Source organism: Akebia trifoliata, chromosome 3, assembly GCF_017979445.1.
Source record: "Akebia trifoliata isolate Shusen 1 chromosome 3, ASM1797944v1, whole genome shotgun sequence".
Classification (NCBI taxonomy): Eukaryota; Viridiplantae; Streptophyta; class Magnoliopsida; order Ranunculales; family Lardizabalaceae; genus Akebia; species Akebia trifoliata.
Window position 1 is genome coordinate 56265688 of NC_141377.1, and position 16018 is coordinate 56281705.

The following is a 16018-nucleotide window of genomic DNA, read 5'->3' on the forward strand; positions in this document are numbered from 1 at the left end:
AAAGTTAATATTCTTGCTTAGATACGTGTGAAATTGAATCCGGAGGAGATAAACATTAGGGGAAAACCATTGTGTTTTATCAAATAGATATTTTATACATCAATGGTTGACATTCATACATTTGTAATTTACAGAAATAAATACAACGATAATTTGAGATATGGGGTATGAAGTTAGTGTTCTGATGACCACATAATGACCACATAAATTTTAGATTTTCAAATCCTCACCATGATTGTTAGGAGGAATACTAACTAACAATGCTTTGAAAGTCTTGAATAGATATAACTCCACCAAAGACAATAAATAAATAATACTAATGTTGAAGTGATCTAGTCCTGGAATCTCACATCAATCTTCTTCACGTGAAAGTATATGAGAACCATAGATATTTTTCATAGAGATTCCTATAATAATAATAATAATAATAATAATAGTATTTATGATTCATATCCACTTTCACGTCAAGAAATGCGATATGAGATTCCAACTTGAGGTCACTCCAACACGATTATAATAATAATAACAACCTCTACTAAAGAAACTATATCTTGAATTAAAATAATCAAGTTTGTTATTTGAGGTGTTGCTTGCTACCATCTTCACAGTTTGGTAATTATATATGGCTGGATGAAAATGATAAGTGCTTGAAGTCGACCGTTTTTTAATTAAAAAATGAAATTATAGACTCTTGTTCTCTTGGCTGAGAGGCATGAATGTCTTCAATACACGTTTTTCTGTGAATAAAATTTTTCTCACTAACTAATATTTTGAGTGCAACATACAAGTAGGGGTATGGCTTTTTTTTTTTTTAATTTTTTTTTACCCAAATGGCGTCTCGAAAGATTATGGGTGTGTTTGAAAACCGCGTGTTGACATGGGAGAGTCCAAGTCGTGTGAGTTGTTTAATTATGAGTGTTTCAAAATGCAACTAACGCAAGTCCGCAACCCGCCTACACGCTAAAAATCTGTCTTTTCAACTTTCATCATAAGTGATGAAAGTTGGCAATTATCGTTTGGCTTACCCATTTGACCGAGTGAATCTCTCTCTGTCTCTCTCTCTGTCTCTCTCTCTCATAATCATCTTCAAGGAAAAAAATGATTTTCATCCTATCTATTCTTCTCTTTTCTCAGACATGGTGGCTCCAAGTCAAAAGTCACTCCATTGTCTCCACAAGAACTCCTCAAAGGCTTTTCTCTGCCACTCTAGACTCATCTATCTTATCCTTCCAACCTCTCCTCATTGATCCAATTGGAAAATTCTCATTTGGGTTCTTGCGAGTCCAACGATCCCAACTCGCTTTTTCTATCCTCCACGTCCCTTCCTCTGAACCCATTTGGCTCGTCACCACGATCACCTCTGTTCGTTGATCTAAACCCACTCAACTCATCTTGCAGTCTCATCTTTTCCGATCCACACTTAGGGGTATTTTGGTCAACTCGAAGCGAAGGTGATTGTCTCCTTCTCTTCAACAACTCTAATCTCCATATACAAAAGCTTGATAATTCTCACTCTGTTCTCTGGCAAAATTCGATTTTCCCTTTGATACCCTTTTAGAGAATCAAAACTTCACATCTTATATGTCTCTTCGTTCTTCAAATGGGGCTCTATGAGATTAGGAAACGATTATCTCAGTTTATTTTCGAAATTTAAATCAGATTTACTGGAGACACAGAGCCCTGGAAGTAAAAGGAAAAAATCATTGAAGGAGAGAGACTGATTTTCGCTCGAATTACCTCAAATGGGTTTCTTGGGAAGTTTCAAATAGAAAAAGCTCCTATCCAGACAAATGCTATTTTTAACTCTCACAGTTAACTTTTAAAAGTTGAACTTCTGAGAGTTTAACTTTTAAAAGTTGAACTTCTGAATGTTCAACTGGAGCCTGGAGGTTTCCAAACACACCCTAACTTAGGAAGGTAGCTTGACTAAAAATAGTTAAATTAGAGTTTTTATTAATTTAAAAGGTTATTAACCATTAAATATAAGAGAGGTTTCCAATGGTGAAAATTTTGAAGTCAAAAAGTATTTTGTTTAATTACTCTTAGAAATGTGAACACATATTAATCTATGAATTATGTATATCATTGATTGCGCCTATATGTTACATTCAAATGACTGATGATGCGCCTGCCATCGGTTCGCACTCTTGATCATGTTGTATTTGAGATTTCAAATTAGTGCCTACAAGATTTGGCTCAAAATTGGTCAATCAATAATTTACTTTGATTGAGGTCGATTAGTCAACATACGTCTTTAAAATAATAGAGATCTGAAAATACAAATTTTACTAGATTCGATAAACTATACTAAGAGTAATGTTTAGAAGGATCCAATGATCAATTAAAACAAAACCTTATAATTCTCGACATGAATGGCTTGTGATTTTTCCCAAGTCCGCCCACATAATCTTAACTAACGAAGCATTGATAAAAGATAAATAATCGTAAATTTTTCGTGTTTATGATTCTTTGTGATGCAAATAAGCATGGCCTTAGTTTAGAAGAGTTACCATTTAAAGGATCAAAATATTTACCAAATCAGCTAAAAAAAGTTAATTAGATAAATGATGAGAATTTGTATTGGCACACCATATTTTACTAAGAGCACCCCTGATTCATATAATACTTATCAGGAGTTAGCACTCTTCTCGAGGTGCTCTTAAATAATTATTTATGAAAATTTAATTTAAAAATAAACTGTTAAAAAAATTAAAATATGAGTCGTGATACGCAAGGAAAAACATCTATGATTATGTGCAGTTGGGTATTTTTTTTTAATCACTTTATTATTATTCATAAAATATTTATTAAATTAAAAAAAAGTTAATAAGTCGTACACGTGTGGGTAAATCTCTCTAATTAGTATTCAGTTTGCCACGTGCGCGGGTGGGAGAAGCTGCTCTTTCTATTTTCTAACTATTTGTGTTTATATAGAATGTTTTGCAGCTGAATCGATTAGATGATACAGATCACATACTCCCGGTTGTAAGTTAAGATAATTGCACTTCAAACCAAACGCCGTAGATAGACTTAAATGACGTCATTCAATTTTAAATTTTAAATTTTAAATATCCAACGGTTAGCATACTATCTTATTATATTAACTTACAACCTGGTCTACAGAATCATGAAATCACTTTCTAAAATAGAAAGCGCAACGATTAGTTACAAACGGTCACTTTTTTCAATTTGCCGCTCTTATTTAGAAACTCTTGAGAACTATAAGAGAGAGAGACCATCTGAAGAACAGAGAACACTTCAGAGTTGATAATTTCTCGAACTAAATTCGAAAGAAGAGATTCAATTTCAATTTGGAGGATTTCGATCGGTTCCTACCGATCAAACCCATTTGCATCCATGAGGAGCTCAGCCCTTACCCTAAGTAGTCCAATCAAATATGACTTCCCGGTATCTCTAAACTTTCTTTGATTCTTTGATGCTGTTTATTGAATTTTGATCTTCTTTTTAGTGAAATTTATTGAATTTTGATGTTTTATAGGGAGATCGGTTCATACCCAACAGAAGTTTGATGGATCTTGATCATGCCAAAAGCTTATTAACGCCCAAGTCAGGAGAAAAAAGCAATCAGATGAAGCCCAATTCGCAATTTAATGTATGTTGGATTGTTCTTTCATTGATGTTCTTGAAATTTTGAAATGGGTTTTGTAATTTAATTCAATTTCCTAAGTATTTTTGATTTTTGCAGGATGAGTACAGAAGGAAGGTGAAGGAGAATATAGAATTGGATTCTGAAGGAAGACCATTCAGGATGCTTGTTTTCAGGGGAATGCCAGTTTCTTCTAGAAAATCTGTTTGTCATGTCGATGAGATTAAACGACAAGATGAGCTTGAAGGTTTGAAGAAATCCAAGCAAACTCGAATCTTGCCCAAGGTACCAAAACGGTGTACTGTTGCTTTTATACCTGTTTGGTAAAATATTTTAATTCTAAGGACCATAATTTTACAATTTTTCAACCGTTTTAGTCAATCTCTCTCCATTTAAATTCTTCGAAGTTACCTCAAGAGAGAAAAAAACAGAAGATTGTAATTTCTGTTGGTTTTTTTAATGGGCTTAACGTCTGAATTTAAGAGAACTAGTTTAGATATTGGAAATAGAGCTGTGAGCTGTGTTAGGGTAATTCTTAGGTTCAGATCATCAATGTTCATTAAGATTGTCATCCTATGAATCCCAAGGACCATCCAATGACATTGGAGGAAATCCCAATAGGGGTGTCAATGAATCAATTTTTTTTTTTTTTTTTTTTTAAAGCAATGAAATCCAACCTTATCTTAAATAGGTTGTAACTTTTGATCCAAACATTTGTTTGGCTATTATAGTCTTACAATTATCTAGTTTGGTTTTAACTTAAAAAATTACTGAATAACCCCAAAATGAAGAAAAAAAACTGTTGAACCATATCCATATTCCAGCTCGATAGACCTTTGTGAGCCACCCAAAAGCATACATAATGAGGACCAAATGGACCTCCGGATCACAAGTTATTCGTGGTTTTAAACAAGAAAAAACAGTGTATTTGCCCTAAACCATTTTTCGTAAAAAGATGTTATTTACTAAAATGGGCATATACCCTGATTTATACCCATTTTTGTAATTATATTTTTCATGTGGGTTCACGAACTGACTTTCGGGGTAAAAACAGACTATTCTCATTGTGTGTTTGGTATGTTTGAATTAACTATTATTTCATTGTCACGGATTCTTTGCATTTTTCATCGAGATTGCATATTTGCATTTAATGTTTATTGTTTCACTAATTCATGATGCGTATGTCACAGTCGTCAGATCGAATTTTAGATGCACCAGGACTCAAGGACAATTTCTACCTCAATCTTCTGGACTGGGGAAAATACAACATTCTTGCCATTGCTTTGGATTCAGATGTGTACCTATGGAACACCAAAACGAACAATGTTCATCAGATTATGCGAACCGTTAGTGAGGACTACCCTTCAAGTGTAGCTTGGTCCCATAATTCCAAAACATTGGCCATTGGACTTAGTTCCTCCATAATTCAACTCTGGGATGCTGAAACATCTAGACTAGTAAGCCCACTTATTACCAAATGAAGCACTCTTCATTTGTTTTTCTGAAATATGTTATTTGATAAAAAACTATACTACTTCATTTTACAGATGAGAACGTTGGAAGGGCATCGGAAGACAGTGGGATGCCTTGCGTGGAACGATCAATCTCTACTAACATCAGGGAGTCGTGACAAATCCATTATCAATCACGATGGTACTCCATTCACAATTAACCATTTTCGTTCAATCCTACATTTAAAAGTAATTAAAAAGAACAAAAATTTAAGCTTACGTATGTTACTTTCACATGGCAGTGAGAGCAAAGAATAGCTCAACTTCTCGTCTACGAGGGCACACAAATGAAGTATGTGGTCTGAAATGGTCAGACAGAGGTAATCAATTGGCTAGTGGTGGCAACGACAATGTAATTCGTATATGGGAAGCTTCAAACATGGAATCGTACAAACCCTTTCTGAGACTAAAAGATCATTGTGCGGCAGTCAAGGCCCTCGCTTGGTGTCCGTATGAGTCTCATATATTGGCCTCTGGTGGTGGCTCAGCGGATCGGTGTATTAGGTTGTGGAATTCGCAGACGGGAAAGTGCATTAAGAGCATAGATACCAAATCACAGGTAAGTCTGATTATGCACCAATATTTTCATGGGTTAGTGTTTGAATGATTTATAATCTCCAAAACCCATCAATATTTTTATGGAGACCATCGATCACAAAATAATTCTTGATTAAATGATTAAGATCATTAGATACCCATTTAATGGATGGTTAGGCATTGTTTGGATTTCATACTATAGGTTAATAAAGGCGTAATTTTATGGTTATAATCTTACCAAGCATACACTTACACATGTTTTTTTTCTGGTGTGTTTGGTTAATGGATTAGTTATTCATCATTGGTTTTACCTATGCAGGTTTGTGGATTAGAGTGGAACAAGCATCATAAGGAGATCTTGAGCGGCCATGGGTATAGCCAAAACCATCTAAGCTTATGGAGATACCCTTCAATGTCAAAAGTTGGAGATCTAATGGGCCACACAGCTAGAATCATCAGCCTTACCCAGGTAAGAGAACTTGAAGATTTCAGGCTAATTGAACACATCTTAAGAACACAAACTCTGAAAACCTCAGAACTTTTTAAAAGAAAATCCCAAATTTTCTTGACCTATAATCTCAATTTGAAGGGTCCTAAAGGAGCTAAAAGGGAGATTAAAAATGGGATGGATTGAGGTAGTGAGAACAGAACAGACAACTTGAATCAAAAGTAGATGAGACTTTAGACAAAATTGTATGACCAATGTTCAATAGTTGGAAATATATTAAAAAATCAAGTTGTCTCTTTAAATTTCAACTCAACCAATGAGTCTTGGAAATCTCTGTCTACAAGCATGGATTGTTGAATGGTACTTTAGATTCTACTCTTTTTCCTTTTTGTTTTGTTTTTCCCTATTTGAGCTACTCATTTTTGAATGATATCTACACATCATTCACAATTTCTAACAAAATTAATGTTAGATACTTAGAAACTAAACAAACCAATTTATCTATTTTAATTTATAATTCGACCACGAGTTTTGAATTTTTTTGTTTACGGGCATGGCTAGGTGAATGATGACTTGACTATTTATTTTATTTTATTTTTTAAATTGGTTTACTATGCAGAGCCCGGATGGATTATCTGTAGCATCAGCCGGGGCAGATGAGACTCTTCGCTTTTGGAAGGTCTTTGAACCACCCAAGACTACAACTGTTATGGACTCATTATTGTCTCTGAACAGATTTCAAATTAGATGAATTAGCTTATTAGAGGTTCTAGTTTTTTTTTTTTTTTTTAGGGTTCAACTGTAAGAAAAATGAAGAGAAATTTTGTTTTTTATTTTTTTCGTGTTTAATTGTTGTAAAGTTTTATTTTCCATAGATTAACTATATTTCCACTAATGTAACAGATAAATATATAGTGAAAGCCATTCAGATTGTTGTTTAAGAACAAAACTGTCTTCTAACATGGAATGGAATGTTGGTTCTATTGAAGCACACCCTCTCTTATGTTTGATGCTTACAAGTTTATTGTTCATTTGTTTTTCCATTAATAACGTTGCCATAGCTTGTGTAAGAATACCCAATTATTTATTAAGGAAAAAAAATAGTCTATCACCTTCAAGAAAAAATGGAAATTAACACCAAATAAAACTTGGCCAACATAGTTTTGCAAACTAAATGTTTTGAACTTTTAGTGTTTCTGAAAAATCCATCTAGCCAACACGATGTATGCTCCTATTTTAAAGTTTAATACAGAGTTTGGAATGGTTTGGCCGGCAATTTGACTCCAAAACATTGAATGTTATCATCAAGATAGTATCAAATTTTCTCCTGCCCGAAATATTGCCTCAAGATGAGATTTTAAACCAATAGTATACACTCAAGTGCTTTGTAAAGCACTTTTTGGCTTTATTGAGGACACTAGAGATGCCTTTTAAAATTGATGAGCAAGAAATACTAGGAAACCATCATTTATGATATTTAGGATCAGTCATCCAAAAAGATTAGAAAATCAATGAGGATGTGAATCGTGTAATAAGTACTTGATATTTATGTGGGGTAGCATTTCCTTCATCCGTAGGCCTATTTTTATAAGGCAATCCATAACTCGGTGATGATGGGAAATGAACGCAAGTCTATGATATCATCACCCAAAGACTTTACCAACTAAACTGACTGACACATTCAACAGATAAGAGTGATGTAGTGTCTTTTTGCTTACTTTTATATTAAAAAGAAAAAAATCTGTACAAGACACCAATGAAAGTTGGGTGTTCGATAAACTAAAGGTTCATGTCATGAATGTAGCAGAAAATGAGGATGAGTGGTAAGACTAAATAATACAAAATCAAGATGTGTATGATGGGGAAATTAATGCCGCTTTTATTTCCACTGGTCTAGTAAGAAACATGTCACCTCACCTTGAGATCTAAAAATTGGGACATTATCAGAAGAATCTTTGGTAGATACTTCAGGCCAATAGATACCTGGGAATCAAGGACAGGATCCCTAAAACATTTGGTGTGAAAATTAGCACCAAGAAGCCTATAAAAAGAGAAGGAAGAGAGAGAAAGAGAGAGTACATGAAGTAATACAAGAAGAGTAGTTGCGCAGCTTAAGAGTATTATCGACTTGAGACTCAAGTTGGCATGAAGATCAAGGCCAAAGCATGAAGGGTTCTTGATGTTTCATGACCAATTTTTCGAGGTATATATGAAAAGGAAAATGCTGAACTGACTGCACTCGACATTGTGTTGACATGACCATGTCTTCAGAACCATAGATTTTTCTCCTTATGTATCGAGGAAAAAAATATATTGTTCTAAGGATTCTACCACGTTAGTAGTGTAGAACGCAGTGTTGATCACGGTCAATTTAGAACGACTCATATGAAAGTCAAGATTTTCCTAGCAAGTAAATTTGAGTTTACCTATGAATAACTCATATTGGAGATAAACTTTAAGAAAGTTGATTGACAAACAGGATTATGTACAATCAAGATTGATAATGAAATCAAGAAGAATGACAGTTTTGATGCAAGTTGAAGGATTTAAAGAAAAAATATTAGAAAAAAAAAATGATTTAGTTTAATTAAAAAAGGGCTTGAATGAATACCTAGTACTAGATAGAATTGAATACAGATGACGAGATTATAGGATATAATTCTTTTTGTATCATTTGGCTTAAGAGTGTTAAGCTAGTTTCGATCAGGAAGCCTAAACTATTTTTCGTTAAACGATCTTGATTTGAGATATATATAAATTGAGAGCCTAAGAGCGACTCCAACACAGTACTCATCCCCTTACAACATGCCGTTTTGGGTAGTGAAATCCAAAAATGGTGTCTCTAACGCAAGACCCACCTTTCTCAATTTTTTGGGTATTGACATTTTCAATACCCAAAATTGGTATTCTCACTTAGTAACCCATCTTTTTGAAGGGAAAAAAAATCAGGCAATTTTGTTGAAAATAAGTCAATTTTGAAAAGTTTAAAATCTGAATTGAATTAAAAAAAAATTACTAAATAATTTATGGATTACACGGTTGAGTGCATACCCTATGAATATTCATAGTTACTACTCATAACCACTAAAATGGGTATGGGTATGGGTATGGGTATAGGTAGCACGGTTGGAGTTACACATATACAAATACAAATGGTTAATGAGAGCAAGAATTTCGAGGAACACTCCATTGCAATATATTCGTGACCCAAACTCATTGATACTGCATTTCAAAAACCCACGTGGCATGTTGTTAAAGGCTAAATTTGGTTTTGATGCCCTTATGTGCCTAGTTTGGGTCCATTCACATCAGCTGTTTTCGTGCTTTTGGCTCTTTATAAGCATTTTGGGGTTCAATGATTTTCTAAGAAAAAAAAATGTGATTTATTGGTGGATGACTATGCAATTGTTTTCATGAAATTATTTTCTTCCACCACAAAACTATAGACCTTCTCTCTTGTGAACATTTTACTTGGAAAATCAGACAATGCATCTATTTTATAAAACATCATTTTCCTAGAAAATATTATCTGTCAAAATAACAAGACGTATAAAAATTTCTCAACAAAAAAAATCATTTTTTTATTTATAAAACTCAATGAGGGTTTTGTTCCCATAGTCTCGTATTTGCTGATATCTTCCGTTGTGTCTCTCTCTTATCCAACCATGGCGTCCGTTTTCATCACAGTTGCTAAACCCTTCTCTGCTCACAAACCCAACTTCCCTTCTTTCTCCAACCAGAGACTACCAGGTTTGAAGATTTCCAAAGCTTCCTCTCTCTCCTTCCATGAATTTCTCTGTTTGTTTTCCTGATTTTATCTTAAATTTTCATCTGGGGTTTTAACAGTTTCGCAAAGAAATTCTTTAAGAATCAATGCAGTGGCTACAAAATGGGAACCCACAAAGGTTTTTCTACTTCACCCCCCCCCCCCCCTCAAATTCGTGTCTGGGTTTCGACATTTTATAGTCCCTTTTCATTACAATTCATGGGGTTTTTGGTACTTATATGTGTTCAGGTGGTTCCTCAAGCTGATAGAGTACTCATTCGCGTTGAAGAGCTGCCTCAGGTATATATATTTATTTTGCTTATGGTTTTAGTTCTAATTTTTATTTTGGGTTTTTGTTGATTTACTAGAAAAATCTATGTACGTGACGATTCTTGTAATTTTTCCAAAAATATGGTCATGTTTGGATCTTCTTTTTCTGATTTTCTTTGACGATCTCTTAAAAAATATATATTTTTGTGTTACAGAAATGGTTAATCCTAAACGGGTCCGCTAGACTTTTCTGAATTTTCATTTTAGACTAAAGGATTAGTTCTCCATCCAGTTCTTGAAACAAAAAGGCATACCATTAATGGAGTATTATATTTTGATACAATTTTTTTAGTAATGTGTATGGCGGGTGCACCATTACAATTGGCTCATTCAGTTTGAGATTAAGGTTAGGTCTGATAATGGTCTCCAAGTCGGGGTTTAGGAATAAGTTGGCAAAGGAAAAATTGCTAAAATCAGGAGAAAAAAAGACTCCTGGCACAACCCATTTACCTATTCACATCCAACGCCGTGATACCTCAAACCAACTAAGCCAAGCCATTATCCTATATTTTCATGTCCATTGGCCCGAATACTATAATCAGTTTGTCACGATTGCCTTTATTTTTTTATAGGTAAAAGTATGGGGGTTCAAGGGGGTTTGAACCTAGGATGTGGAACAACTTTCCCCACATCTTACCACTTAGCTAAGTGGCTCTTCTTGTTTGTCACCATTGCCTGAGTAATTATAAGACTAATGATTTTCTTACGCCCCCCCCCCCCCCCCCCCCCCCATCTGAAATACGCTCCCATCACAAAACCATACATCATTTCCATCGGGATACACAAAACCATACATTTTTCTTGTGTATCCCGAGGCAAATTATCTACTGTTCTGTGATGGGGGCGAACGTCGGGGGGGGGGGGGGGGGGGGCTCAGATTATCACGACTCTAATTATAAAGCATGTTTCATAAGTTTAGTTTACTCATATGATCCAAAGCATCTAAATTTCTAGGGATCAAGCTCCCCATGGCACAAAAAGCCTCTGAATATATAGTGACTAAGCTCATCTTAGTTCATAGAGGCTCAATAAAGACCCTGGTTAATGATCAAGCCAACAATAGAGTCAACATTGTGCTTGTCTGTTGGTCATTAGAGACCACTTTGATTATATGATTGTTTAAATAAAAAACAAAAAAACTAAAATCCACTGTATTGGTTTAGCCAAAGTTGATTGTTAACCCAATCGAGGCCCATCTAAGTTGAACTTATTGCTTCTCCTTTTCTTCTACACGTTCGAGCATATCAACCGTCATCTTTCTGGGAAGATAGTTACTATCCAATTCTTAATCTCATTGGTCACGTTCTTCAACAGTGGAGGCAATTGATAAAGGTTTCAGATTTTATCAAACTTGTTTTGATCTTTGAACCCTATGAGTTTGAGGGTGGATAATAGAGTATTAGATTATGATGTTATATAATAATCCATATAGTGGTACACCAAATCATATTTTAGAATTGGATCAATCAGTTAAAGATTAGGATTTGATTCAATAGTGGTTATCAAATCATTTAGGGTGGTAGCCTTTTTCATTGCCTTTTGAAATGATACTCTATTCTTAATTTTCCAATTGTATAATTTGCAAGAATATTGAGTTCCATAAGGTTTTGTAATTCTTATGAGGGAAATGTTAAATTTTCAGTTCACAAAATGGAATCCTTTTTGTATAGGATTTCTTTTTTTTTTTTCCTTCTTTCTATATAAATCCTTGTTAGGTTATTGTAATTCATAATTCAATTATCAATAAATCTTTTATATATCAATCATTTCTGCCCCAAAAAGAAAAAAATTCCCAAAAATGTTTTTAAAAGTTTATTCTTTTTTGGCCATAATTTTTTCTTCTAAGTTTCTTAAATTGATGATAGAATAACAGACAACATAGAAGCATATAGAAGACTGGCATGGCTATATCATGAGTTATTAGTGTTATTCTTCCCAATCAGCGTTGTTTCTGGTCTCAAAAGTCTTCCCTGATAACAAATCTAGCTGTACTGCAAATATTATTGGATATCATATGTGGATGTTGCCTCATTTCATAAGTATGGCCCACATGTTCCAGCTCCAACAAAAGGGTCCTTGCTTCTCCCCTTGATTGTTTGGCTCATATAAACATCTCTTCATGGTCTTCCTCTTTTTCCTGTGATCCTTTAATGCTTCTTAACCTTGAACACAACTCGTTTAGCTCCCTTTGATGCGCTCTCTCTGGCTACTGAGTATAGAACCTAAACTTCTCTCTCCCTTCAAATTTTTATGGAATTGCTGTTATTTATTAGAGATAGAAGGAAAAGCTATGGGGTGGAGTGTGTGTTAAAAATTGTATGTTATCCAGTGTCAGCCTCCTGCATGTGATGAGTCTAATTAAATCAATTTAAAATAAACTATGTTCACCAAAGTAGACACAGCAGCAAGTAGAATTTTCAGTGTCGTAGTTCTCTCTCAAAGTTGTGAGCAAATCTGGCATTTTAGTATTGTGGTAATGAGCTGTTGAGTGTATATTTTCCTACACTCTCGGGTGTGTCATACTCCAGTTAAGCCCCATGACCCTCTTGCATTCATAGTTCCCCCTCTCCAACAGATAGGTTTTTGAGTAGTTGGTTGGTTAAAATGGTATCAAAGCGTTAGGTTCGTATAGGTCACAGGTTTGATTCTTTCCACCCTTATGGGGTGGGGTGGGGTGTTGAGTGTGTATTTTCCTCCACTCTCGGGTGTGTCATACCCCAGTTAAGCCCCGTGACCCCTATTATATTCATGGTTCTCTCCCTCTCCAACAGATTGGTCTTTTGGAGTCGTTGGTTGGTTAACCTGAGCATTGTAATAGAAGCAAAATCACCTGCATCATCAAGTGGAGACATCAGTAGGGAGTCTGGGTTGTGGAAACAATTTTTTTTTCTTTGGGTCATCCTAGAACTTCATATCAGACATGTTGTTCAGGAAGCAGATCTTGTTACCCACTCAACAGCTATTAAAGGCTTTTTTAGATGGGATAGCTTATGTAACTAGCAAGCTCTTGTTTTTGTCTTTCCTGATTTTGCTTTCATTCTCGGAGGCTCTCCCAGTCCCCTTCGTACTTTCCTTCTTTTATTTATAAAATCTTTATACTTATAAAAAAAAAAGGCTTTCTTATATATGATCGGGGGTACTTTACTTATATTTCTTATTTAGTTTTTGGTTTAAAAAAAATGCTACTTATAAATAAGCAAAATAGAAGAAAAAAGAAAGGACAAGATATAAAGCAAATCTTCACGCATGGAGATGGAACACACTATGCATGGGTTCAAGCCCAATATGCTCCATTTAAAACTCACATGTAATCTTTAAGAGCTTCTCTCTGCTTTCCTTGCTGTAAGCTGCCATGCTAATTGCTAACTGGGGAAATGTTGTGTGGTACAGAAATCTTCCGGTGGAGTGTTGTTACCCAAATCAGCTGTTAAGTTCGAGAGATACCTAATGGGAGAGGTGAGCAAGTAAAATACAAACATGTGCATAAACGTTCACATGTCTGCATGCATCACAATGACAGAAAGTCACATAGATGAGGATGATATTTAATCTACATTTCGCATTTCTCTTACAGATTTTGTCCATCGGTGCCGAAGTCAAGGAAGTGGATGCTGGAAAGAAGGTAACAAATCAGCTCTTTTGAACAAATAGGGCATATGTTTTTCCTCTTTATATTATATTTTCGTGTTGCCTTGGGGCCTTTTTACGTATTTATATTCCATGGTTTTATGTCAATTGTACCATGTTGACACAGATAATGTTCCTCTTCTACAGGTTCTTTTCTCGGACATCAATGCATATGAGGTAAATTCTACCACTGTCAATTGAAAAAGTACCATGAGGCACTGAAGAGTTTGGGAACAAGGTTTAAAATCTCGTTCCAAGGCAACGTTTTGGTCAAGAAAAAAATTGAAACGTTCTCAACCAAATCATTCTATAACATTTCGGGACAAGTCAAAACGTTCAATGTTTTGTCGAAATCAGAATGTTCCACCAAGATATTCTAAAATGCACAAAACTTCGAACTATGTGTAAGAGATCATATTTGTGTTCAATAAAATGTGGTTCAGCTCTACATGTGGCACTTGTGGGCTAGATACATAAAGGTAATTTATCAATTAGGGTATGCACCTTGCTAGCTGTTCAACATTATACACTTTCATTATAAAAAATATTCAATTTAGTTTAGAAAAGGAGACGTATCTAGAGCTAATATTGCTGAACTAATTTTTTTTTTTTTAACACACCAATTAATGAAATTATGAATAGCACATCAAATAAGGATATAGATCATCGACACACCAGAACAAACAAAATGAAGAGGAAGCAGCGCTACAGCAGTGTCAGCAAACATCGTTAGATTTCTTCCTTGATTACTGTCTCGCTCGGCCCACTCCAGCAGCCCAAATCAAATCAAAGAAGTTTCATTGAAAAAATAAAATTCTTATTTGCACCCCACACCCTAGAGACCATATTTAATTTATTGTTTAGTGTCTTTTAAAAAGAAGTTGGTGTGGCAATATAAGCTCTCTGGAAAGATTTTAACTATGATTGATTAATATTCTTTTGTCTCTTCCTGGACTATGTTCTGTACAGATTTTATTTATGAATTTTTTTGGCACCCATTGTGATATGCAGGTGGATTTGGGAACGGATGCAAAGCACTGCTTTTGTCGAGCAAGTGACCTCTTAGCTGTAGTCGAGTAGGAGCGATTTCAGCACCATCGTATTAGTCCTTTTTACCTATTTACTAAAGAAAGAGTTGAGGATTTGAGGAAGGTTTTTAGTAAACCCTATTTTTGATTTAAGAGGTCATGCATCATAAACCATCTCTGAACCGTAGAACCTGCATTGAAACTTGTTTATGTGATTTATGTTTCAGTTTGATGGTTTTGCATTGTTATTGCTAGATGTTTTTCTGGAGGTGCACAATAGGACTCTTCACTGCATGGTGGTTTCTTGCCAGGGCTGACATGGCCATCCTTACTGTCCCATAATTTAGAAATTTTAAAAATCGTTAAATATACAACAAGAGAACTGCAAATTTTCAATAAATTCGAATTCTTTTTATGAAATAATTATTTTATTAGTTTTTTATTTATTTATAATTTTCTCTTTTCCAAAATCGTTGGACTCTCCAACGTTTTAACTTATCTTCTATTTCTTTCTTTCTTTTTTGGCTTAATCTCTCCTTTTTAGGTCTTGTTAAGGTACGTCAATAAACATATTTTGAAAATTGGATTTTGTATCGAAAATGACTTTGAATTTTATTTTTTAGTAAAATACTCTTGGATTCCAATTTCCGAAGTGTATTTACAGCCCTTTCATGTTTGCCGTTATGGCACACGTTAACAAAATCCCTCAATTTTTAAGATACCCACTGTTTTATTTAGGTAAGTCTAAGCTTACTTAGTATGATTTCAATGCTTACTCGAAGTCGTGTCATTTAATGACATCCAAAAACATGATCCAATGCCACAAGAATGTAGAGGACAAAATTCTATAAAATTTAAAAATAAAAAATAAAAAGATTTGGTCATTCGAAGTGAGTTCAATAACCATCCAGTTTTTAGATCTTAGATCAAACTCAAAAAAAAAGATTTATTTTATTTTATTTTTATTTTTATCGATCTAAGCTTTACCATGAAATTTAGAAGTCAATGGTCCTGGATTGTGAATTTGGACAATCCAACGATTTTAAAAAACATTGGATGGTCTAATGTTTTAAATCTTTTTTAATAATTCTTAAAAAATTATTGTGGAACCCTTTTCTTTAGTCACAGCACAAAGATATGACATGTGTCCTAGAAAGTATCGAG

The 16018-nt window shown here is 34.5% G+C and overlaps 2 protein-coding genes across 2 annotated transcripts; both read left to right on the forward strand.

Moving 5' to 3' along the window:
* The first annotated feature begins 2914 nt into the window (after positions 1-2914).
* Positions 2915-6864, forward strand: LOC147408199 (cell division cycle 20.2, cofactor of APC complex-like). Its single transcript, XM_086432887.1, has 8 exons — positions 2915-3408; positions 3500-3613; positions 3707-3892; positions 4798-5064; positions 5155-5260; positions 5361-5677; positions 5975-6124; positions 6723-6864. The coding sequence occupies exons 1-8, from the start codon at positions 3358-3360 to the stop codon at positions 6852-6854; spliced, it is 1323 nt and encodes a 440-aa protein (XP_086289013.1). The 5' UTR covers positions 2915-3357; the 3' UTR covers positions 6855-6864.
* Positions 6865-9692: 2828 nt separating this feature from the next.
* On the forward strand, positions 9693-15086 carry LOC147408200 (GroES-like family protein). The gene is made up of 7 exons (XM_086437086.1): positions 9693-9853; positions 9950-10008; positions 10119-10169; positions 13590-13655; positions 13774-13821; positions 13974-14003; positions 14838-15086. The coding sequence occupies exons 1-7, from the start codon at positions 9769-9771 to the stop codon at positions 14904-14906; spliced, it is 408 nt and encodes a 135-aa protein (XP_086293212.1). The 5' UTR covers positions 9693-9768; the 3' UTR covers positions 14907-15086.
* The last annotated feature ends 932 nt before the right edge of the window (positions 15087-16018 follow it).